Below are 23720 nucleotides of genomic sequence, written 5' to 3' on the forward strand. Positions count from 1 at the left end.
GAACGCCGTCAGGCACAGACGCAGCCCGCGGCAGAGCTCGCCCGCCTGCCACGCAGCCCCGCGCCGGCCCGCGCCCTCACCCGGGGCAGCTGCTCCCACTGCTCCCGGTTCTTCATCTCCTCTTGCACTTCGTGGATGCGCTTCAGAGACTCCAGACTTTCATCAAGCAAAAACGTTGTGTCATTTATCAGCATGTTTATATAGCGAACAAACTGCTTCCCCGAACTGAAAAGGCAATCACAGCGTACATGGTCATACATCTCCCCCGAGCAAAATGCCACAGCACATCCCAGAGAAAACCAGCCTCCACCCAGAGTGCCAGCCATCCCACCCCTCAGACTGCCTGCCTCGGCACAATGCAGGCACGGACCATGGAGCTCAGGACTACCAAGTCTCTCTTTAGACTGAGTGATTCCTTTACATTAATTGTGATAAGCTCATTCCAGTGGTGTGTTGGAGCTACCTTGCATGGCTCATGAGAGCTGATTGCTAAATATTCCAGAATTTTGTGAGCTGATTCCCTTGGCAGCTTAAATTTGACAACAGTGGAAGTATTCACACCATGGAAAACCTGCAAATGCTGACTACCCCCACATCCCCCAGCAGCAAGTTTACCAGCACATCCCTGGCTCATTCTCTCAATGTTTTCACGTAGAGAAAACACTCTTCCAGACTATAAAAGGAAATAGGCTTACACTCACCAAGATATAAAGAAAGCACAAATAATTACCCACATGTGAGAGACAAGAGAACTACTGATAGTTATTTCCTAAAGACACATTGAAGAAAAACCGGAATCTGTACATTGGTAAAGTAGGATATTAACTTACTTTATAGAACTTGAAGCTTCCAATCTAAGAAACTGTTCTACAGATCATGCTATAATGAAGGGACCTGCGGGTGACCTGAGATAGCTGGGCCTTCCTCTGTTAGAGTCTGTACTGCCAGATTAGTAGAGAGAAGAGGGAAGAGAAGCAAGACTCCAGGACCCACACGTGTGCAGTCAGGGGTGGCAAGCCCACGCCCAGGGAAGAGGCTCCTGTGAAGGAAGACAGGAGGCCCCCACCTCAGGGCCATGGCAAGTTCAGGGCCATGGACTCCCAACTGGCACCACACAGATCAAGCCATGGGCCTGCCTGGTCGCCTAAACTCATGCTAAGCTTTTGTTAGAACAGAATTCTGAACACAGATGGAAACAGAGTTAACAGAGTTTACTCCACAGAAAGCCAACTAACAAATGGTTACACCACTGGTGGTACATGCGAGGGGACTTCAAAAACTTCCTGGAAAGACTCATATTATCTTCTTATTCTATTTTACCATGAACTTTTTGAAGTACCCTCGTATATTATTGACTAGTAACTCAGTTAACAAGTGTAGTGGATTTAATTATGTCCCCCCAAAACTCACTGAAGCTTGAATTGTGTCCCCCAAGATTCATTTATTGGAAGCTTAATCCCCACTAACTGTTAAAAGGATGCAAAATCCTATTATGGTAATTGAAAGGTGGGGCCTTGAAGAAGTGGTTAGATTACAGGACCACACCATAGTGAATGGATTAAAAGTGGTGGTCATGGGTGTGTTTTGGAGGGCTTTTAAAGGAGAGTGAATGAGGTTTCTCTCTGCTCTCGCTCTGCCATTTTCTCAGTGTGATACCCTGTTGTCACTGCTGTCACCACCAAGGACTTCATCAAATGTGTTCCCTGGACTTTGGACTTTCCAGCCTCAGACACTAAGCAATGAATTTTGTCTTCCTACAAAATACCCTATTCTGTGTATTTTGTTATAAGCAACAGAAACAGACTAATACAGAAAATTGGTACCAGAGAAGTAGGGTGTTGCTTATAACAAATACTTAAAAATGTGGAAGTGGCTTTGGAATTGGGTGCTGAGGAGAGGCTGGAGGAATTTGGGGGAATGGGCTAGAAAAAGCCTAGGTGCTGGTGGAAGTTTAGAAGACAAGAAAACCAGGGAATGTTTGGAATGTTTTAGAGACTGGTTAAATAGTGGTGACCAGAATGCTTATGGAAATGTGGAGTAAAGACCATTCTAAGGAGGTCTCAGATGTAAATGAGAAGTAACTTATTGGAAAGTGGGGCAAAGACCACCCTTGCTGTGAACTGGCAAGGAACCTGGCTGCATTCTGTCTGTTCCCTAGGACTTTGTGGAAGTTGGAACTTAGGAACTGTGAACCAGAGTATTTGGTGGAAGAAATTTCTAAGCAGCAAAGCATTCAGGAATTCGCATGGCCACTTGTTAAGCCTATGCTTAGTTATGTCGGCAAGGCTACAACATAAAGCCAGAATTTAAAAGGGAAGCAGAGCATAAAGGTTTGGAAAATTTACAGCCTGGTCATATGATAGAGAAGCAGAGAACATTTTCAGAAGGAAAATGTGATGGTGCTAAGATCAGTACAAAAGAAAGGGATTTTCAGGAGGAGAAAAAAGGCCCTGAAGGCATTGCAGAAGCCTCTGGGGCAACCCTTCCATTTCAGGCCCAAAGGCCTAGGGAGACAGAATGATCTTGGGGAACAGGCCTGAGGCGCCCTCCATGGGCTCGCTGCCCAGAACCACCTTGGGAAGCTGCTTCTAGCACCAGCACCCCAGTTGTTTTGGCTTCTCCAGCTGTGGCTAAATTGGCCCCAGGTGTGGTTGGACCCTTGGCTTTGGAAAATACAAGCTGGAAGCCTTGGTGGTGTCCGCATGGTTTTTTGTCTGCAGGTTCTCAGAATGCCAGAGCTGTGAAGGCTTGGGAGCCTCTGCCTCGATTTCAAAGGATATATGGAAAAGTCTGGGGGCCCAGGAAGAGATCTGTGACAGGGGCTGAATCACCGCATAGAGCCTTTGCTAGAGCAATGCTGAGTGTAAATGTGGGGTTGGAGTTGCAACAGAGAAACCCCACCAGTGCCATGCCTAGTGGAGCCATGAGAGTGGGACTGCCATGGAGACCCCAGAATTGTGGAGCTACCAGCGTGCAACACCAGCCTGGGAGAGCTGAAGTATGGCCTGAGACAAGGAAAGCCATAGAAGCAGAGCTGCCCAAGAACTTGGGGACCCAACCCCCACACCAGCGTGCAGGGGATGTCAAACATGGAGTCAAGGTACCTGATCTGCCAGTTTTGAGATTTAACACCTGCCCTGCTGGGTTTGGGACTTGTTTGGGACCTATTCTTTTGGCCTATTTCTCCCTTTTGGAATGTGAATATGTTTGTCCCACCACTGTATCTAGGAAGTAGATCACATGTATTGATTTCACAGATATGACTTTGAACTTCGGACTTCTGAGATGAAACAAGTTAAGACTTTGGGGATGAAATGAATGTACTTGCATGTAAAAAGGACATGAGTTTTGGGGGGCCAGGGGCAGAATGTAGTGTTGAATTACGTCCCCCCAAAACTCACTGAAGCTTGAATTATGTCCCCCAAGGTTCATTTATTGGAAGCTTAATCCCCACTGTAACTGTTAACAGGGTGCAAAATCCTATTATGGTAATTGAAAGGTGGGGCTTTGAAGAGGTGATTAGATTACAGGACCATGCCATACGAATGGATTAAAAATGGTGGTCACGGGCATGGTTTGGAGGGCTTTAAAAGGAGAGTGAATGAGGAGGTTACTCTCTCTGCTCTGCCGTTTTTGCAATGTGATACCCTGCCGTCACTGTTGTCACCACCAAGAACTTCATCAAATGTGTTCCCTGGACTTTGAATTTCCCAGCCTTAGAAACTGTGAGCAATAAATTTCATTTTCTTACAAATTGCCCAGTTCCAGATATTTTGTTATAAACAACAGAAATGGACTAATACAAGTGATAGCTAACATGGGTTGCAAAAAGATCCAAGTAGATGGAATAAAATTTTGTCTGAGAGGGGCCGGCCCAGTGGTGCACTGGATAGTGCGCCGCTTGGGAAGCGCGGCGGCGCTCCCGCCCGAGGGTTCGGATCCCACGTACAGACAGGTTCCCGCTCACTGGCTGAGCCAGGCGCGGGAGCAACGCCGAGGTTTGCAATCCCGTTGCCGGTCCCCGGTCCGGTACGGGGGCAGCACTGAGGGTTGCGATCCGTTGCCGGACACGGAAAAAAGACAAAAAAAAAAAAAAAAATTTTGTCTGAGAAATAACTCAAGAGTTCAACATTTTCATCTTTCTTTCTTTTTAAAGCACTGACAGATAATTTAGATGGAGTTACTAATGTCCAGGTTTAAGCAGTCACTGAAATATCAGGTAGGTATATGAAAAGTCTTTAGTTAAGATTTAGGGCTTTACTACAAGGAATGATACTTGAAATGAGCACCCAAACCTAACTGCTTCTAAATCTAAAGTCATCCTGACGTTTCTAATTCTAAAGCTTGATTTCATATTCAAGAACACTGAGATCTCGTTTCAGTTGTTCTGACTTCACTTAATACTGTAATCACAGAAACACCAAAAAGCACGTTAGCACATCATCTCAGCATATTTATAGAATCTTTCTTCATGTATCCCAGCCCCAAAGTATCTGGACAAACCTAAAATTTAGCAATACTTTGCAAGCACAGACTGTTAGGTAACCCCGCCAACATGTAGCAGTATGTGGTAAACTTAAAGGAGGCTGAGACTAAGCAAGCAGTCAACAAGAACCCAGCCGTGAGGGCTTTTTAAGCTGCGGTCCCACCTGCAATTTGCAAGAGAGCAAGCTGTGAGATGAGGGGCCCAATACTCACTTGAACTCCTCCATAAAGGTGCCATGGTGAGCGATGTTTTGCCAAAGGCTTTTAAAAATGGTGCTAATGTGATAGCGAATTGTGAACTTGTCATAGAACTCGCTGGTAGCTCCAGTATGCTCAACATCTAAAGAAGAAAGACAAAGGGACTGAGGGAGATGTACTCTCTTACCTTTCCTAATGCGGTTATTGCTGCGACAATGATACTGAGTGAATATAAATCTGCAAAGTCAGAGATCTGGTAAAATTTCGCCTACATCTCGCACAAAAGGGAGAAGAGAAATTATGAGCTAGCTTTAAAGACAAAAGTTTCACAATAAAGGTCTGGTAATAATACAATACCAAAAGGAATGGGCCTGGGAAAATTGGCACCATTAGGATAGCATTGACTCACCAGTGACCAAAAGGTGACTTATCATACCTTCCCCAATTTTATTATTTATAGAAATGCCACAGCACTTCAAATGGGCATCCTTAGCAGAAAAAAAATTGGGTTAAATTTTGAGGGCCACGTACCTATTAAATATGTCTATTATTTTAAATACTTTTGTATTAAACATGCACTAAAGTAGAGAAAAGTAGAGTGAAGCCCCCACATAGCATTACTTATTTACCAATGATCAACATTCCTATACCTATTAAAATGGAACAAAAATCAGACTTGGTTACCCAAATGGTAAATAGCGTAAGCATGAGAAATTCCAGAATTCATGACAACTTTAAAAAGAGGAAAAACTGTCAGGGGATGACCATAAAGCTTATGAAAGAGATTAAAAATTAACATAAGTTACCATTTTTAACCCATCAAATTGGCAAACATTACAAAAATGACAATACTGAGTGTGGGTGAGAATGTGGGGAAACAGGCACACTCTGTGTGCTCAGGAGAATGAATGGTGATGCAGTCTCTCTAACGACAACCCGGCTACATGTGCCACAAGCCGTCACTATGCCCATCGCTATGACCCACCAGTCCTACGCAAGAAAACGCACAGACACGTTCAACCACTGATCTCCAAGGACACTCGCTTAACTATTAACTATGTTAGAGAAAAAATACAAATAATCCAAATGCCCAACAGAGAACACAAAAAGAATTTGTGACATGTTAAGTGAAAAATCACAGATTACCAAACAAAATACAGTTTGAGTCCAATCATATTTAAATATAAACTGATTGAAAAAATACAGAGCAAAATGCTAACAGATTTTCTCTGAGTGCAGAGATTATCAATGATTTTTATTTTCTTCTTGATATTTTCTGTATTTCCCAAAGAACACAATTTTTTTTTGTGACCAAAAAATAGTTATTTAAAAATGAAAGGAACAAGATAATTTACCTTTCATAAAAAGATCTGAAAATACTTATGTATATTCATTAAGATGAACTGTCATTTTATTAATTGTATAAAAGAGTGAAGTACAGTTTGGAGATTTAAGCACAGCCCACAAGAGAAAGACACCAGGGGCTGACATTGTGCCCCCATCACCTAAAACTGCACATACTACCTGCACTGTACTCTGAACATAGCAGAGGCTAAGTAACTACTCTAACGTGTTACACAACGACATACAGCTCTCCCAACATTTGTTCTTATTCACGCCTCATGTTCCCTCAAAATCATGTCAGCCCAAATTCTAATCCCAAGTCCTAGTTCCAGCAGGCCTTAAATAAACAAGACCCCTGTGGACCTGCACACCACGCAGGTCTCCCTGCTGCCTTCTTTCTTGATTCATTAAGCTGCCTAGGCCTCAAGGCCTTTGTACTGTTGTCCCCTTTCTCTGCCACACTGAAGCCGAGATCCTCTCGTGGCTCATGCTTGTCTCATTTTCTTTCCATTTTTTTTTTTTTCAAACAAAAGGTTCCAGATATTTATTAGAAAATCAATCCACTTGTGCAGAGCATAGAAACAAAGAATTTCCCTAATAAAACATGTCCACATGTCCACATTTTCAGCTTGATACAGTAAAATGACAGTGACATTGATTAACTGGTAAATATGTGTGCCATCTCATGTGCAATTCATCACAGACCCAGCTTGGTTCTTCTCCAATGTCTCCTCTTGGAGTTGTACCTGATTTTATTACCAGTTTTCATCTGAATCCACTGGGGAATGGGCCGATTTTGCTTTTGTTTCTTGGCCAGCAATTGCTCGATCCTGAAAGTCTTGTGAGAAGACACGGCGAGGAAGGGAAGCCGCTGCACACGCCACGATGGCGGAGAAAGGGAGAGAGAGGTCGCTTGTCTCATTTTCAGCATCACTCCAATGTCATCTCCTTGGAGACCTTCCCTGACAAGGCTTCTTAGAGCAGTTCTGTGCCCTGCTCACACGTTCACTGTCTCGAAGTCTCTTACTTATCTGTCCAGTGTCCATCTTCCAACATTCTAGAATGTCTGACCCATGATGGCAGGAAGTTGGCATCTTCACACATGATAAATACTTGATGACTTAGTGACTGAATCTATTTGGTTAATGCTGGCCTTGCCGATTCGATCGGTTTTGGGGAAGAGAACGGTATTGAAGTAAATCTTGCTTATCAGTGTTCTCCCATTTCTGAGAGCTGTTCCTTAAGGAACTGGCTGCTGTGATACAAAACAATGTACTCTTATTTTGAAACTTAATTGTATTTTTCAAACAAAACTTGAGCTTAAGCATTTTCTAAGCTAGAATACTGTCTCTGTGGTGTAAGAGGAGCTTGTATATGGTGACTCTGATTCATGTCTGAGAGTGAGACACGTTCAGGGGTCAGGACCTCATCAGCAGGTCTTAACATGAGGTTGACGGACACTTGCGGGAGTGTCTGTGATGCCCCACAATAGGGCTGTCTTGTCACTCCCCTGGTAACTGTAGGAAGAACAGCACAGCAGTCAGGAGCACCTGTGCTCAAGTGCAGCTGCTGAAGGTGCTGCCACACACTAGCTGCTGACCGTCAGCAAGCTTCTCGACCCTTCTAAGCTTCAGTTTCCTCATTTGTACAATGGAGATATTTATAGTACCCATCTTTAGGACTGCTGTGTGGATTAAGTGGAAGGATTAGTGAGTACTTGATGAGTGGTGACTATTATTAGTATTATTATTATTAGTACCACAGAGGTGGTCCAGGCCAGAGGGCACACTGCTCTATGGCAGAGGGGAAAGAGAGAACAGCAGCCACTCACTCACCAGCTCCTGGAACGTTACCAGTGGCACTCCGCCAGACACACCACTGGTTTCATAAGCAAAAGGCCCAGCCCTGCTGCACATGGGTGAACATGAGTGTACATGCATGTGCGTGCACACACGCTTTATCCTGAAGCCACATGACAAGCCCAGGGCACTGAGTACAAAACACATTTAAGTAAAATGTTCTTGTTTTTACTACTAACAATACACGTTTACTGTAGAAAAATTAAACAACTCAGATAATAAAAAAAGAAAAATAAATAAAACTATTCATAATTCTATCATTCAAAAATAACCAAGTCACTTAATATTTTGGTGTACGTCCTTCTCACATTTTTCTATATCTTTGTATACCGAAAATGTGGACATATTATTTCATTATGTGACATTTTCCTTACTGTTTGTTACTTAACCACTTAATGTAAATAACACATTACTGTTCATGGCTCATATAGGTCCACTGTACTGATAAACTATAATTGGCAGAAATTTAGGTTGTTTTTATTATTTCACGACACTGCATTATAAATAATGCTGTGGTGAATATCATCAGACACATTTACAGACATTTATAATTATTTCCATAGAATAAATTACTAGAAATTAAGTTTACACATCAGAGTGCATGCTGGTTATTTAGCTGTTGTCTCTCTTTATGCTTGGCTTAGTGATTTTGGGGCTGGGACTCAGCCGATTTTTTTCCTTTGCTAGCGGACTCTCTGTTAGGTTCGCCGATAGGGGGCGCTGTGAGAGACCTGGACAATTGAAGGAGCGACTAGGGATTTGGTCCTCCTCGCCATTCCTGCTGGTCTCCATCCCAGCAGTAGCAGGTGGTTCCAGGTTCCAGCTTTGTCTCGTATCCCCAGAACTAGCAACCTGGCACACCCTCAGAGACACCAGCACCAATGTCCTTCCTCAGAGGTCCTAGCTCCTCATCCAGGCAGCTGGGTTCTAATAACCCCAGACTCTTCCTTGTCTCCCCCAGCCGTAGGGATAGATGGTGGCTGCTTCCTGCACCTTTATTCTGGGTTGCCACGGTGTTCTTTTCTTGTTCCTTTTCAGTCTTCCAGTACTTATCTGACCAGTTCCTTGTATTAAATTCTCTATTAAAATAACTGGTATGTTTCTGTTTTCCTAACTGCATCTTGACTGATAAAAAGGAGGTAAAAAATTCTAAGGCTTTTGGAGTGGACTGACAAACCACCTTCTAGGAAGGCTTTACCCATTTTCATTCTCATGAAAGCTTCACTGCACTAATTCTGCACACTGGTTATAGGGTAGATTAAATTGGCTTTTGCCGGTTACTTAATCTCTCTACAATCATGTTAGCACTGGGTATTTTCGTTCAAAAAATAAATCTGATGGGTGAAAAGTGGTACCTCATCATTTGAGAAAGGCTGAATGATTTTCAATCCCACCAAACCTGCTATGTGCAGCGCGCCACACGAGCTCCTGTCCTATATGTGTGTAATGCACACTTGTACTTGAATGACCTGTACTTGTCCCCCATCAGGGCTAAGAGAAGAAAGCGAAGGATTTTTAACCAAAAAGGGGCCTTTTACAACCAGGAGTGTTCTCTGCTATTGCCAAAGTAAGGATGTTAACAAAACTTCAAAGGGCCCCGTGCTTGCTTTAGATTTAAGAGGATACGAAATAGGCTGAGGAAGGAGAGGAACTCTTATCAGATGCCACAAAACAATAGTGACAAAGAAAGCTGGTTGAGAGATGCTTGAAACCCTCAGAAGTGAAAAGAGATGACAGCACAGGCCCAAAATGAGCAAGAGCAGGTCTCAGCTGACAGAGAAAATGACTGTGAACACAGAGGAATCCTCAAACTCCCAGAGGCCCCCAGAAATCCTGATCCCACTGGTTTGAGTGGGGTTCAAAAATAAGCATTTTTAACAAACTTTCTAGTTTTACTCACACTTTGGAAACTCTGGGTTGTACTGTTACAAAACTAATGCTGTAAGTTCAAAGCCAAGGTGAACTATGTAATTTTGCTCAGACAGAAACAGCAACTTGTGCTGTTGTCACCAATTGAATCTCAATGCTAAGCATCTGACTCTCAACGGATGCTGCTGAACCACCAGAGACCAGCACGTAGGCAAGGTCAGTGTAATATTTCCCCTGGTTAGGGGAAAACAGTCCATGCTCTGCTGGCTGTGCATTAATAGCTCATGCTTGTATGTGGGTGTCAAGATATTAGGTAACAGGTTTACAGTGACTTTGTCCACTGGCTTTAGACACTTAGCCTAAGTCTGGCTTCCATGTGCTACGCTGGAACCTACCTGTATAAAACTTCATCAGGGAAGGTACCAACAACTTGGTGGAGAGAGGATGGTTCTCAATCATTTCAAAAAACTTCTGGGTTCGTGGCTGAACAGCAGGGTTGGTCATAAACATGACTTCTACCAGTTTGGCCACCAGATATGGATTTCGGATGTAGTTCTGGTTGCACAACATCACAACAAGGAACATCACAATATCCTGAGTGCAGGGCTCATAGAGCACCTGAGGAGAGTATCTGAACCGAGGCAAGAAGAGCAAGAAATAAATCTCTGAGAAACTCAACTGGGGTGAAGTCTGATGTCATTTAGTGGGGAAGGGGATAAGGGATAAAGAGGTCTAGGAGCAAAGATACTGAATTCCTTCTAGCTTGTTGAGCTTAAAGTGACTATATCATAACTAGACAGATTTAAAACCAAATGTGTTTATTGGCTATAGCATATTATATTAACTGATTATGCTTTAAAAAATAAACCAAAGCTATAATGAAATCAGATAAATTTCACAAAACGCCTTCACTACCAAAAAAGTCTTTTAAAATTTTTTGATAGAGTTAACTGCTTTAACTAACAAGAAAAAAAAAGAAAAAAAAAGATTTAAAAAAACCTCTGCTGGGCCGGCCCGGTGGCGCACTGGATAGTGCGCCGCTTGGGAAGCGCAGCGGCGCTCCCGCCCGAGGGTTCGGATCCCACATACAGACCGGTTCCCGCTCACTGGCTGAGCGAGGCGCGGGAGCAGCACCGAGGGTTGCAATCCCGTTGCCGGTCCCCGGTCCGGTACGGGGGCAACACTGAGGGTTGCGATCCGTTGCCGGACACGGAAAAAGACAAAAGACAAAAAAAAAAAACCTCTGCTGAAATGAGAATAAGCATATATGAAAATTTTCACATAGCTGTTTTTTTTTTTTTTTTTTTTTTTTACTGTGCTTGGAGCAAATTTTATTTTATTTTATTTATTTATTATTTTTTTTAAAAGATGACCGGTAAGGGGGTCTTAACCCTCGACTTGGTGTTGTCAGCACCACACTCTCCCAAGTGAGCCAACCAGCCATCTCTACATAGGGATCTGAACCTGTGACCTTGGTGTTATCAGCACCGCACTCTCCCGAGTGAGCCACGGGCCGGCCCTTGGAGCAAATTTAAAATGTGACTTAAGTTGCTGGCCCGTGGCTCACCCGGGAGAGTGCGGTGCTGATAACACCAAGGCCACGGGTTTGGATCCCATATAGGGATGGCCGGTTTGCTCACTGGTGAGCGTGGTGCTGACGACACCAAGTCAAGGGTTGAGATCCCCTTACTGGTCATCTTTTAAAAAAAAAAAGGGAGAGCGTGGTGCTGATAAGTTGCTTAAATTCTGAGGCTGGCTTCATTCAACAAATAAGCCATGATTTTTAATCACCTTTTAAATTACTTGCCATTCAAAACCCATGTGTCACCACTGACTGGGGCTTTTCATTAAGGCAGCTTTTCTGACAGCGATACAACTGGCTCCATTTAATTTTGGTTCTTATTAAAAAACATTTATACTAATTTTGGATTTTTCTATTGTTTGTTACCAAACTTTCACAATTTGTATTTTGTGATTGCGAACCTATACTACTTTGCCGTCCCCCCACCTAGCCAGGACCACCACAATAATGCTACCGTGGCGTCAAGGAATTACGATTCTGAGTCCTTCTAACCCGTAATGTTTCAAAAATAAAACGTGAATTTTATACACCAAATAAGGATTTGAAAAATTAAAAAACCCCAAACATCAGTTATAAACTCAACAATTTATTTGTGAGCTTTCTCTAATTTTACAATTCAGACAAATTTTGGCACAAAATATAGATGTGGATATTTCTGGCTTTTGGATGTCCACTCAGATATTTATACACTATTTGTTCCTTCTGTTTCTCAGACACACATACTCAACTATTAAACATTCCACTCGGTTTTCACAGAATACATTATCTGCACTGTTAATCCTGCTCTGTCTTTGAGATATTATTGGAATTGGACTGCTGCCACAGTTGGATTTATTTTTCCAGTCTCTAGGCAGCATTCAGTTAAAACAGTTACATAAAATTTCAGGCATAAAATGGGAGCTCTGCAATATAATCATGTACATATTATATATAAAAACATATTAGAACTGTGTAATTTGTTAAAGGCACTTACTGTACAATAAAAAATAAAAATTCAGCAACATCTTCTACATAAAACTCAGGCAACGCTGCAAATACCTTGGGGACATCTGAATTTAAAGGCAGTGTTATACTGTCAAAGAAGAAAAAAAGCACAACTTACAAAATGAAATCATGGTACGTCAAACTACAGAGAATATTACAGTACTATTAAATAAGTATTTTATTTGGGCAAAAAGACTCATTCTATAATACAACTATGTAAAAAGTATACAGGCGACAAAACCACAACCAGAAATGGGCAGGGAATAATGAAGACTGGATATGCAAGGGTGTTTGTGAAATGCTTTTCCTTTTCTTGATTTCTTGTTAAGGTTAACAAATAAAATGGGAAGGAAATAAGGTCAGATTTGATCATTTTGCACAACTCAAACTGTTTCAGACAAAAGAGCTACACATATTTTAAATAACATTTTCCACTCCTGCAGGGGGCTTGGGCCAATCTCAGCAATATTGGTGACCCAAAGACTTCATAATAACAATAAAATAATAATAAATAAAATTAAAATGGCTCGCTGGAGATGTCCAGTTGATGATAAAGTGCTCAACAATGTTCGTAGCTCAGTCTGTGAATTCGCTGCTTATCTTCCTGGTCTCATATCCTATTAGCCCCCAGCTTTTAGCTTCTGATTTATAGATTTCCCTTTTTACATTCCCTTTCCAAGATTTTATAGTGAATTGAAAAAAATACTATGTCAAAATTAAATAGGTGCTGATAGTCACCTATTACTGTAATTAATCACTGGGAAAACACCTATAAGTGTAATGAATTTCATAGTCTACATAAATATAATATAAAAAAACTGAGAAATGAGTTCTGAGGCAGTAAGGGTTTTGGTTTCAGCTATCGGAGAACCACGAGGACGACACAGCCCAGACCAGGAGGGAGGACGTGGGGGAAGCGCACACTCACTCGGGGTAGGCGGGGTCCAGGACGCGGAGCAGCAGCTGAATGAGCAGGCCGTAGAAGTTCAGACATCTCCGCAGGAAGCTCTCGTCAAGCAAAGCGGCGTCCGCGCAGGCCTTGCACCGCACCAGCCTCTGCGGAGGTAGCACGCCACACCCACGGATTAGTCGGGACCTGGGACTGCGCGTGACTGGGCAGGGAATGGGCCGGGAGATGGGAAATCTAGGATCTACAGCTTCTAGAGCTGCACCTCCAGCTCGCTATAGGATGCTGGTTGTGTCTCAAGCTCTTCACTTTTCCTGAGAAAAACAAAGGTATGCCAGGCAAAACTTTGAGTACAAAGTCTAGCACACAGGTAGGTGCTCAGAAGGGTTAGTTACTACTGTCATCATAACTTGACTAGGGGAGGAGGTTGACAGGAGAGGCTCTTTTCCCAGTTAGTGGGAAAAAGCCACACAAGTCACTGTCTGAACACCAGCATCACCACTTAGGAGCTGCCCTCAGGCAAAACGCTTGCCCACCAAGGATGTAACACCTACGTGAGAGGACTGCGGTGAGAATCACACACACACACACACACACGCACGCACGCACGCACGCACGGACGCACGCACGCACGCATCTGTGGGATGCTCAGGGGTCTACAGACTCCAGAGAAGAGCCCCTGGTTTATTCTGCATCTTTAAGAGGTCTAGTCTGTTAATAAATAAAACTGAAATCTTAACTTGTACCAGAAATCTGTCAGGTGAAATTTCCACATATCACCCTACTAATCAACAGAAAACATGACCAACTAACACTCAGCTTTGTAATTTTAATATAAACAGAAGAAAAATGCACAGATTTGCGATCTATGCTTTCCTTGTATAACTTTAGCCAGCATTTGTTTTTAGCTGTGACTCGTGAGCCGGGATATTCCCATTTATAGGTAGGTTCTGTATGCTAAATCACTTTCAATTAAAAATGAAGAATGAGGGGCAAAAGAAAGAGATCTTGCCATACAACAGATTCACTTTGTGAAGTATCATGAAAATGCATAGCTGGATATACTGGACAATGTGTGTGTGCCAGGGCAGGGGCCGGGAGCCAGCAGGTGGGAAGATCTTGTGCAAGGTAGGGAAAGGGAGTGATGTTAAACTGAGAATGATAAAACCCATTACGAATTCATATAGTCACTATATAAGCATATGCATATTTTGCCCTGAGATTTAAATAGTTGTATACAGATATATGCAAAGTATCAACAAGTTTTCAAATGTATTATTTTGCCTTAAGGGAAAAGAATAATGAAGAAAAAATAAAGACATTAAACTGCTTGCTCAAGGCACATATTCTGGGAAAATTACTACTATGAAGCTGGTCTATATAATTATTCCAATTAACAATACAAACCTTAAGCTGAGTTTTACAGCGCTTCAGCATTTCACGGTGTCTAGTTGCCAGTGGAGAATCTTTCCATTGGCTTTCATTATTTTTCAAATCTTCCACAGTTCTGAAATCAAAGACTAATGATCAAATGAAAGAAAACACCTGCATCCACCTTATCCATTCATTTTGGCCATTTCGTTGACGGTCAGATACCATCTTTAAAATCACAGTATATCTCACAATCAATGGCAAGTTATGGTTTAATTGGCAGCATTTTTCTTTCTTACTGGTTCCTAAAATAATGATGTGTCTTAAAATTGATGGCATGTTAGATTTGATGAAAGAAGTACATTGTTCCTTATTTTTCTGGGAGGGAAAAAAAGAAGACTCTCATGAAAATTCAAGGTCACTATGCCTACTTGATTACCCAAAGCAAAAGGTTATTTTACTAGTGGTGCTTCCTTTTTTTCTTTTACAACTGTTGTTTCCTCTGCTTGCAACTTGCTCCTTCACTTCCTTCAGGTGTCTGCTCACATATCACCTGTCAGTGAAGTAAAGTCTTCCCTGATCACCTAATATGCTGCATATTTTTTTTTTCCTTTTTTTTGTCTTTTTCCGTGTCCGGCAACGGATCGCAACCCTCAGTGTCGCCCCCATACCGGACCGGGACCAGCAACGGGATCGCAACCCTCGGTGTTGCTCCCGCGCCTCGCTCAGCCAGTGAGCGGGAACCGGTCTGTATGTGGGATCCGAACCCTCGGCGGGAGCGCTGCCGCGCTTCCCAAGCGGCGCACTATAGCAGTGCGCCACCGGGCCGGCCCTATGCTGCATATTTTGAAGACTGGCTACTTAACATGATCCCAACCCCTTCTATCATGACACTGTGTAGAAAACTAGAGGTTGCTAAATCTCTAAAAGCTCCATTTCCCAGACTCTCTTGCTGCCAGCATTTCTGCAAGACCTAGCTTCCTCCAAGAGATGACCCCTCACTGCAGGCAAAGTCAACACTGAAGTGGCAGCTGCATGATTCTTCTGGAAGCACAGTGGTGGAGGGGTTTTGGCTGAAGCTATAGCTGAGGCTCTACAACTAGGCTGAACCCTGAAGTAGCTTCCCTGTCAGGCCAGGTTGAGAGTATAGCTCTGGTAGTCTTCTTTTCCAGCCATTCTAATAACTCAATAAAACAAATAATACTCTATAATAATACATTTTTTTTCTCATCCCAGAAAAATTGGATTGTTTTGTCTACAACTGACATGTGAGCATGGCAGACAGAATAATGGTTCCCCTGAAAATGTCACATCCTACTCCCCCCCCCGAATGGAACTTGTGAATATGTGACCTTACATGGCAAAAGGGATGCTGTCGATGTGATTAGGGTAATGGTTTAAGATGGGGAGACTCTCCTGGAATATTTAGGTGGACCCAATGTCATCACAAAGGTCCTTCTAAGAGAGAGAGGGAGTCAGAGTCACACAAGGAGAGATGACAATGGAAACACAGGTCAGACAGAGAAGGAGATATGAAGATACTATGCCGGTTGCTTTGAACACACAGTAAGGGGGCCATGAGCCAAGGAATGCAGACGGCCTCTAGAAGCGGGAAAAGGCAAAAAAAGAGATTCTCCCCTAGAGCAAGGAGTGTAACCTTGAGGTTAGCACTCATATCCTCCAGAACTATAACATAATAGTTGTTTTAAGTCACATAAGGTTATAGTAACTTGCTGCAGCAGAAACAGGAAACTAATATAATGACCTATATGGTTATTGGCACCAGAACAGGTTATAGGTAATAGGCTCTCAAGAAAAAATGGGCCTCTGGGATCAGTTCTCCAACTGGGCTGGTCTGAAAGTGGTGAAGATCCAGTTAGTATCTGAAGATGGAACACTAGCAGCCCAAGGCTCTGAGTGGGAAAACAGCTACATAAATGATCGCTGGGGATCTCCTAGAAGGAAGTGACGGATGGTTGCTTCTAATCATGCTGGAGAGCTCGTGGAAAGAAAATACAGGCTCAAGATTTGAAACTCTCACCTCAGGGAAAAGTCAATGAACCAGGGAGTTTCTAACACTACTGTAAAGAAGCAGAATATGGTCCTACAAATTACTAAATTATAATATAGGCTACATTCATAACTTTACTGGGTCTGTTATCTGAAAGTCAGGGCAAAGATAGGGACCCAAAGAGTTCAAACAGAAGAATTTGAGAGAATGTAATGGCTCCGAGTACCCAAATCTCTCCAGCCCCAAGTCTCACTTGCTAGCACAGCAGCTCCTGTAATGGTTTCATCTGAGGCAGGTGCCTCACCAGGTAATGCCAGTTTCCTGTTGGTTCTACAAATTCACGTGGGTGAAGGGAAAAAAAGCAAAATTTGCTAACATGTGATACTGGTTTTCTATTGCTGCTGTAACAAGTTACCACAAACTTAGTGGCTTGAAAGAATACAATTACTGTTTTAGAGTTCTGGGGGTCAGAAGTCTAAAATGGTCAGCAGGGACGGTTCCTTCTATAGGCTCTAGGGAAGAACATGTTTCCTCACCTTTTCTGTCTTCCAGAAGTTACCTGCATTCCTAGGCTTGAGACCCCAAATCACTCTGCCCATTGCTTCTGTGATCACATTTCTTCTCTCACTCTGACCCTCCTGACTCCCTCTTATGAGGACCTTTGTGATGACATTGGGTCCACCTGGATAATCCAGGATAATCCTGCCACTTCAAGGTCCCTAACTTAGTCATATCTGCAAAGTCCCTTTTACCACGTAAAGTAACATATTCACAGTTTCTAGGGCTAGGAGGTAGTCAGCTTTGAGACGTCATTATTCTACCTACCACATAGGTACAGCCAGAAATGTGGGAGTATGTGTGGGGTTATGTGTGGGGATGGATTCTCTGATCAGCAAGAAAGGAAAATGCTACCATACTTCTATGTGAGGCTAAATTCACTGACATGATTATACCTACCACAAACTCTGGATTTGATATTAGCCTGAGTAGTTGGGAGGGGTTCTAACTGTGTGCCCAATGAAACTTGGAATTGACGGTGACCGATGCTGAATGAAGTTGACTTGCCAGGTATCCCTTGACATAATTCAGAGGTAAAACCTCAAAACTTAAGGAGCTTAGAATATTACTGTAGATTTACCAGGTGTGATTTGCTCAGATTATCCCCCTCCCAATACATGAACACACACCCCAACTATGTCCTTCTTATATCACAGCACTGGAAAATACACAGGTGAGGGAATACCAGCATCTCTGAAAAACACAACAGTGGCTGTTCACTGCCAGCTGGGAGTGAAGGTGACAGATGGTGCCACTGAAATGGACCCTTCAAAGCCAGCAGGAGTGATGGATCCCAGGATGACAATACATATCAGGATGAAGAAACAGATAAATCCACAATTGCAGTTTGAAATTTTTATAAGCCTCTCTCAATAACTGATATAAGCTGATAAAATCAGCGGAGATAAGGAATACTTCAACAAAAGTTTAACAGACTTGGCCTAAATGACATACATGGAACATTGCAATAAACAACACAGGAAGCACATTCTTTCTGGGTCTGTAAGGAACATTATTTACTAATGTAAATGTTAGGCTATAAAGCAAGTCTCAATAAACTTCAAAAGACACAAATCACACAGAATTTATTCTCTGACCACAGTGGAATTTATAGCTAGAAATCAATAACAGGAGATAAATACCCCCCAAATACAGTATTTAAACAATGTGTTTTTAAATAACCCACAGGTCAAATAAGAAAAAAGAAAAATTAGAAAATATTTTGAACTGAACAATACCAAACACGAGGGATGCAGCTAAAGCTACACTTAGAGGAAAACTAAATAGTCTTACATGTATAAATAAGAAAGGGCTAAAAGGAATGATTTAAGTATCCTCAAGAGGCAATAGAAACATCAACAAAAAAGCAAACTAAAATTAAAAGAAAGCAAATCAAATAATAAAGATCCTACAGACATTAAGATGGAAAAAAGAGGATATTGTGAACAACTTTATGCCTAAAAATTTTGAAACTTTAGATATTATGGAAAAACTGACACAAGATAAATGAAAATTTAAATAGTCTTATATCTATTAATTGAATAAAACCCATAATTTAAAACCTTCCCACATAGAAAACTCTAAGCCTTTACAGCTTTTTCTGGACATTTAAGGAAGAAATAAGATAATTCTTTTTTTTTTTTTTGTCTTTTTCCGAGATCAGCCACACGGCACTCAGCCAGCGAGCGCACCGGTCATCCCTATATAGGATCTGAACCCGCGGAGGGAGCGCCACAGCGCTCCCAGCGCCGCACTCTCCTGAGTGCGCCACGGGCTCGGCCCAAGATAATTCTTATATAATAAATTCTAGCAGAGAATATGAAAAAGGGGAACCACCACCCAGTTCGCTTTGAGGCAAACGTAACTTTGATACCAAAATCTAAGAAGCATTTAACAAGAAATGAAAATTATAGGTCAATCTTTCTTTTGAATAGACTCAAAAGTCCTAAACAGGGGGCAGGCCGATTAGCTCAGTTGGTTTGAGTGCAGTGTTATAACACCAAGGTCAACGGTTCGGATCCCCAAACTGACCAGCCACCAAAAAAAACAAGACTCATAAAAATCCTAAACAGAATATCAGCAAATTGACTATCCAAAACAATGAAAAAAATTAAAAAGTCAAGTTTATTCCAGGAATGAAAGATTGGTTTAATATCAGAAAACCAACTGATATAATTTAGCCACATTAACAGAATAAAGGAGAGAAAAACATCTAATCTCCTCAACTGATATGGAAAAAGCACTTAATAAAATTCGACTCATTAAGAATAAAAAACTTTAAGCAAACTAGAAATAAAAGAGAATTTCTTTAATGTGACAACAAAGGATATATACAAAAAGCTTTCCCCATTAACTGGAACAAGACATAAATTTCAAGAAGGTTATTTCTATTCAACATTACAGCAGAAATTACAGCCAGTGCACTAAGGTATGAAAAAAAAAAGTTTCAGAAAGAAAGAAAACTGTCATCATTTACAGACAACATGATTATGTGTAGAAAGAATATCTACAAAGTAACTACTAGAATAAGTGATTTTTGCTGGGTAGATAGACTTATAGATAGAGAGATGACAGTTTCTCTCCTAGTCAGAGTACACAGGTACTAGACCAAAAGGTGGAAGTGGCTTCTCTATTTACTGGTATTCCAGATGACCAGTTTGAAAAATGTTTGCTTCCACATTCCTGTGACTGTTGTGTGTCTGGAGGTGCTGGTACATGGGGACAAATGCTTAGACTAAGAAACACAAAATGGTGCTAATGAATTGGAAATTGAGGCTGCTACCTAGCCACTTTGGACTCTTTTTTTTTTTTTCCTTTTTGTCTTTTTTACTGACCGGTAACGGGATTGCAACCCTCGGTGTCGCGCCCATACCGGGGACTGGCAACGGGATCGCAACCCTCGGTGTTGCGCCCGCACCGCGCTCAGCCAGTGAACGGGAACCGGTCTCCACGTGGGATCCGAACCCTTGGCGGAAGCACTGCCGCACTCCCAAGTGACGCACTCTCCAGTGCGCCACCGGGCCAGCCCCACTTTGGACTCTTTATGCCACAAGACAACAGGCAAAAATGGGAATTACATGTTGGTGGGAGCAAATTATCTTGATTATCAGGGGTAGCCATGGTTATGTCTAGAATCCGAGGGATCCTTTAAAGTGCCTCCTGGTAACGCCATGCCCAGTGGAAAAAGGTAACGGAAATCTGTAGCAACCACATATAGAGAGAATACCAAGGATTCAGAACTCTCAGAAATCAAAGTTTGGATCACATCACCAGGTAAAGAACTCTGGAAAACTGAGGAACATGGATGTGATAGTGGAGGCAGACAGTACACTGTAACTCACATACCCCCCACATTCAAATCTCCTGGTCACAGTGGAACTGCCTGCTCATGACAAGTGGCAACTCAGACAATCCCAGGACATGGCATCAGGGCACATACCTATTGAGCTCCCGGATGGCCCGAAGTCTGCGGATATAGCGGCGGCAACTAGGCAGGATGGAGAGGTGGTGAGCGTGCAGGGTGAGAAAGAAGCATTCTGTAGGGAATTTCGGCTCAGAAAATGGAGGCTGATCTCCATCTAGGAAAAGTAACATAATTCCTTAAATACAAATCAGGAAAAAAGCTCAATTCTGAAGAGAAAATTACACTTGAATTTTCAAGAAACTTAGGGATACTCTCTTAAATTATAAACTTGAAGTAATGTTATAAGAGAAACAGAATTCCTGTGAGCTCCATTTAAGGACCAGGTATTCTGCCCCATCTGATTAAAAGATTACATAGATGTCTATCAACAATCTTTTGTAATGTGTCTTTCTGATGTGTTTTGTAAAACCATTTACATTTTTCAACACAATATACAAATATCATTTACATATCAAAATGGTATCAGATAATATTAATAAGCTACTGATTCCATAGCCTTTCCCTGCATGTTTGTTATTTCTAATTTTTCTCAATTATAAGTAATAGTACCACTGGGAGGATCTATATACAAAAAAATTACTCCCTTTTACCTCCCCCAGCCCTAGTTTTGGAAATATATTCTGAAAAGCAGAATTACTGGGAATAACAGTATTATAATTTTTGTTATGAATCATCAAAATTCACTTAAGATAGATTAAATAAATTAAATTCTATTTCTTCATAAACTTACATTCAATTTTATGACTTTGGTTTTGGCTAACTCGCAGATATATAATGGTAATTTGAATTTCTTTCAATTTGTAGCTAATTCCTACAAGTACATATATTTTTTCCTACATGTGTATTTTATTCCCTATGACATATATACTGTTTACATTTTTTTCCCAAGCAAAAGAAAACTGTCATCTTGGCAGAATTTAGTTTTGCCTTTAGATGTTTACAACAGTTCTATATTTTAAATAGTATGCTATTATCAATTATGCAACACACATTACCCCATTCTTTTACATATTCATTTTGTCTCACTGCATAAAAGGCACATTTACATATTATGACACATGCATATTATCTCTTACTTAAATCATAAATTTCTCTCTCCTTCACAGCTAGGTCAAATCTTCTATTTGGTTTTCTAATGTTTTCTTTATTAGATTTTTTTTAAGATACATGCTTAACACTTTGACTATTTTGGACTTCGTTATACTATAAGGTATGATCCTAAGATTATACCAATAGCCATTTATTCAAATGACAGACACTGATTTTATTGTTCATTGGACACTTAGCTCTTAACAACAGTTTAAATATTTTTCTTGAATGTGTACATCTGATCATGATACTGCCACTGCTGGGTAAGCATGAATTCATCCTATTCCATAAATAATTTTATAATATTTAAAATATAAATGCTATAGGGTTTTTTTTTTTTGTCTTTTTTCCGTGTCCGGCAACGGATCGCAACCCTCAGTGTCGCCCCCGTACCGGACCGGGACCGGCAACGGGATCGCAACCCTCGGTGTTGCTCCCGCACCTCGCTCAGCCAGTGAGCGGGAACCGGTCTATATGTGGGATCCGAACCCTCGGCGGGAGCGCCGCCACGCTTCCCAAGCGGCGCACTAACGCAGTGCGCCACCGGGCCGGCCCAAGGTTTTAATGTCTGTCATTAAATAACATGTTTTATATTGAGAGGAAAGATCTACAATCATAACACCTTCAAAATATTCATATTCCAAACCGTCAATTCGGCAACACCTGTGAAATATTTAATGAGAATTTTAACTGGTATATATAAAATCTATACAATAACTAAGTTGCTACTATCATTTTTATTATATTTCTTTTATTTTTAACTTAAAGCAATATATTTCTTCCCGTTTGTTTGATGTATCTATCTGTTTTGGCTAAACCAAATAATTCCTCACCGTACTAATGTATTGTGTGTCCCTATGTCATAAACTCATTTTATGGAGAAGTCATGACAATGTGTGAGGCGCGGCTAGCATCCAGGTGAAAGGGCCGTGTTTTGGTGCCGGGACAACGAGCACGTCACTCACAGAGCTCGGTCAGCCAGTCGCTCACATCCTCCATCGTGGCGTTCACTCGCGTCTCGTCGTTTGGAAGAGTAATCCGACATCTTGGGTGGAATATATACGTAGGATCAACCGTTTCTAACTTGATTTTTGTACTTAGCTGCTGTAGTACCCAAAGGAAATTCAGCATAAATCCATCTGTAGATACCAATCTATCATCTGTCTGTAAAAATATAGAAAAAAAACTATTTAAAATAACAATGTGAGTAGAAATTTTGGCACAACTTTATATGAAAGCAGACTGAACATTCAAACATGACCATATGCCAAAGTTAATGAGGGGACACATACATCGTCACCACTGTCATTCTATTAGCAGGTGCCATTTGTTGAGTATTAATAATACGTGAAGTATTTTATACATTCTTGCGCTGAATCTTCACAATAACCATTAGAGGTCAGCAACACTGCAATTCACATTTTACAGAGGAGGAAACTAAGGCTCAGAGAATTTAAGTGATTTGCCCAGGAGCCTCAAAATTACTTAAGTAGAAACACAATAAATGTTGCCTGCTTTTTCTTCTTTATTTCCTCTCATCAGCATCAGAACAACTAGTTCCACTTACTACCGCTTGACATACGTTCTCTAGCTGACAGCACTAGCACAGTCCTGCATTAATAAAAGAACAATTCAAAGAGCTACAATTAGCACTGGTTGAGAGATCACTATGTACTAGGCACTATTCTAACAGTTTCACATATAATATACCTACAAGTTAGGTGCTATTATTGTCCGCATTTAGTAGATGAGGACTGAAGCACAGAGAAGTCATTGTCTGAGGTTCCACTGTTAGTAAATGGTCAAAGCCGATGAAATCACCAGGTCTATGCTCTTGTCTACACTTTTGTGTTTGCTTCCAAGTAGAGGTCTCACATCATTTATTTACTATTTATTAATAATCTAGGAAGGATACCCTTTTAACTCTTCTATCCTGGCAAAGTAGCCACAGCCACTCTCTCACCAGGACTAACGCACACATGACCTTGAAACTGGTCTCCTTGGGTCTGCTCCTGACCCCCCCCCCCCCCCCCCCCCCT

At 41.6% G+C, this 23720-nt stretch overlaps 1 protein-coding gene across 2 annotated transcripts in view; it reads right to left on the bottom strand.

Annotated features, from left to right (window-relative positions):
• Positions 1–23720, bottom strand: part of UBE4B (ubiquitination factor E4B) — a 126082-nt gene that overhangs the window by 15956 nt on the left and 86406 nt on the right. For both annotated transcript variants that reach the window (XM_008568820.1, XM_008568821.1), the window contains 8 exons: positions 22647–22845; positions 20608–20746; positions 14636–14735; positions 13250–13377; positions 12311–12409; positions 10151–10386; positions 4699–4825; positions 81–225 (listed from right to left, as the gene is read on the bottom strand). In XM_008568820.1, the coding sequence (XP_008567042.1) occupies positions 81–225; positions 4699–4825; positions 10151–10386; positions 12311–12409; positions 13250–13377; positions 14636–14735; positions 20608–20746; positions 22647–22845 (1173 nt within the window). The remainder of the gene's footprint in view (positions 1–80; positions 226–4698; positions 4826–10150; positions 10387–12310; positions 12410–13249; positions 13378–14635; positions 14736–20607; positions 20747–22646; positions 22846–23720) is intronic.

The sequence above is a fragment of the Galeopterus variegatus genome, unplaced genomic scaffold (genome assembly GCF_000696425.1).
Source record: "Galeopterus variegatus unplaced genomic scaffold, G_variegatus-3.0.2 Scaffold445, whole genome shotgun sequence".
NCBI lineage: Eukaryota > Metazoa > Chordata > Mammalia > Dermoptera > Cynocephalidae > Galeopterus > Galeopterus variegatus.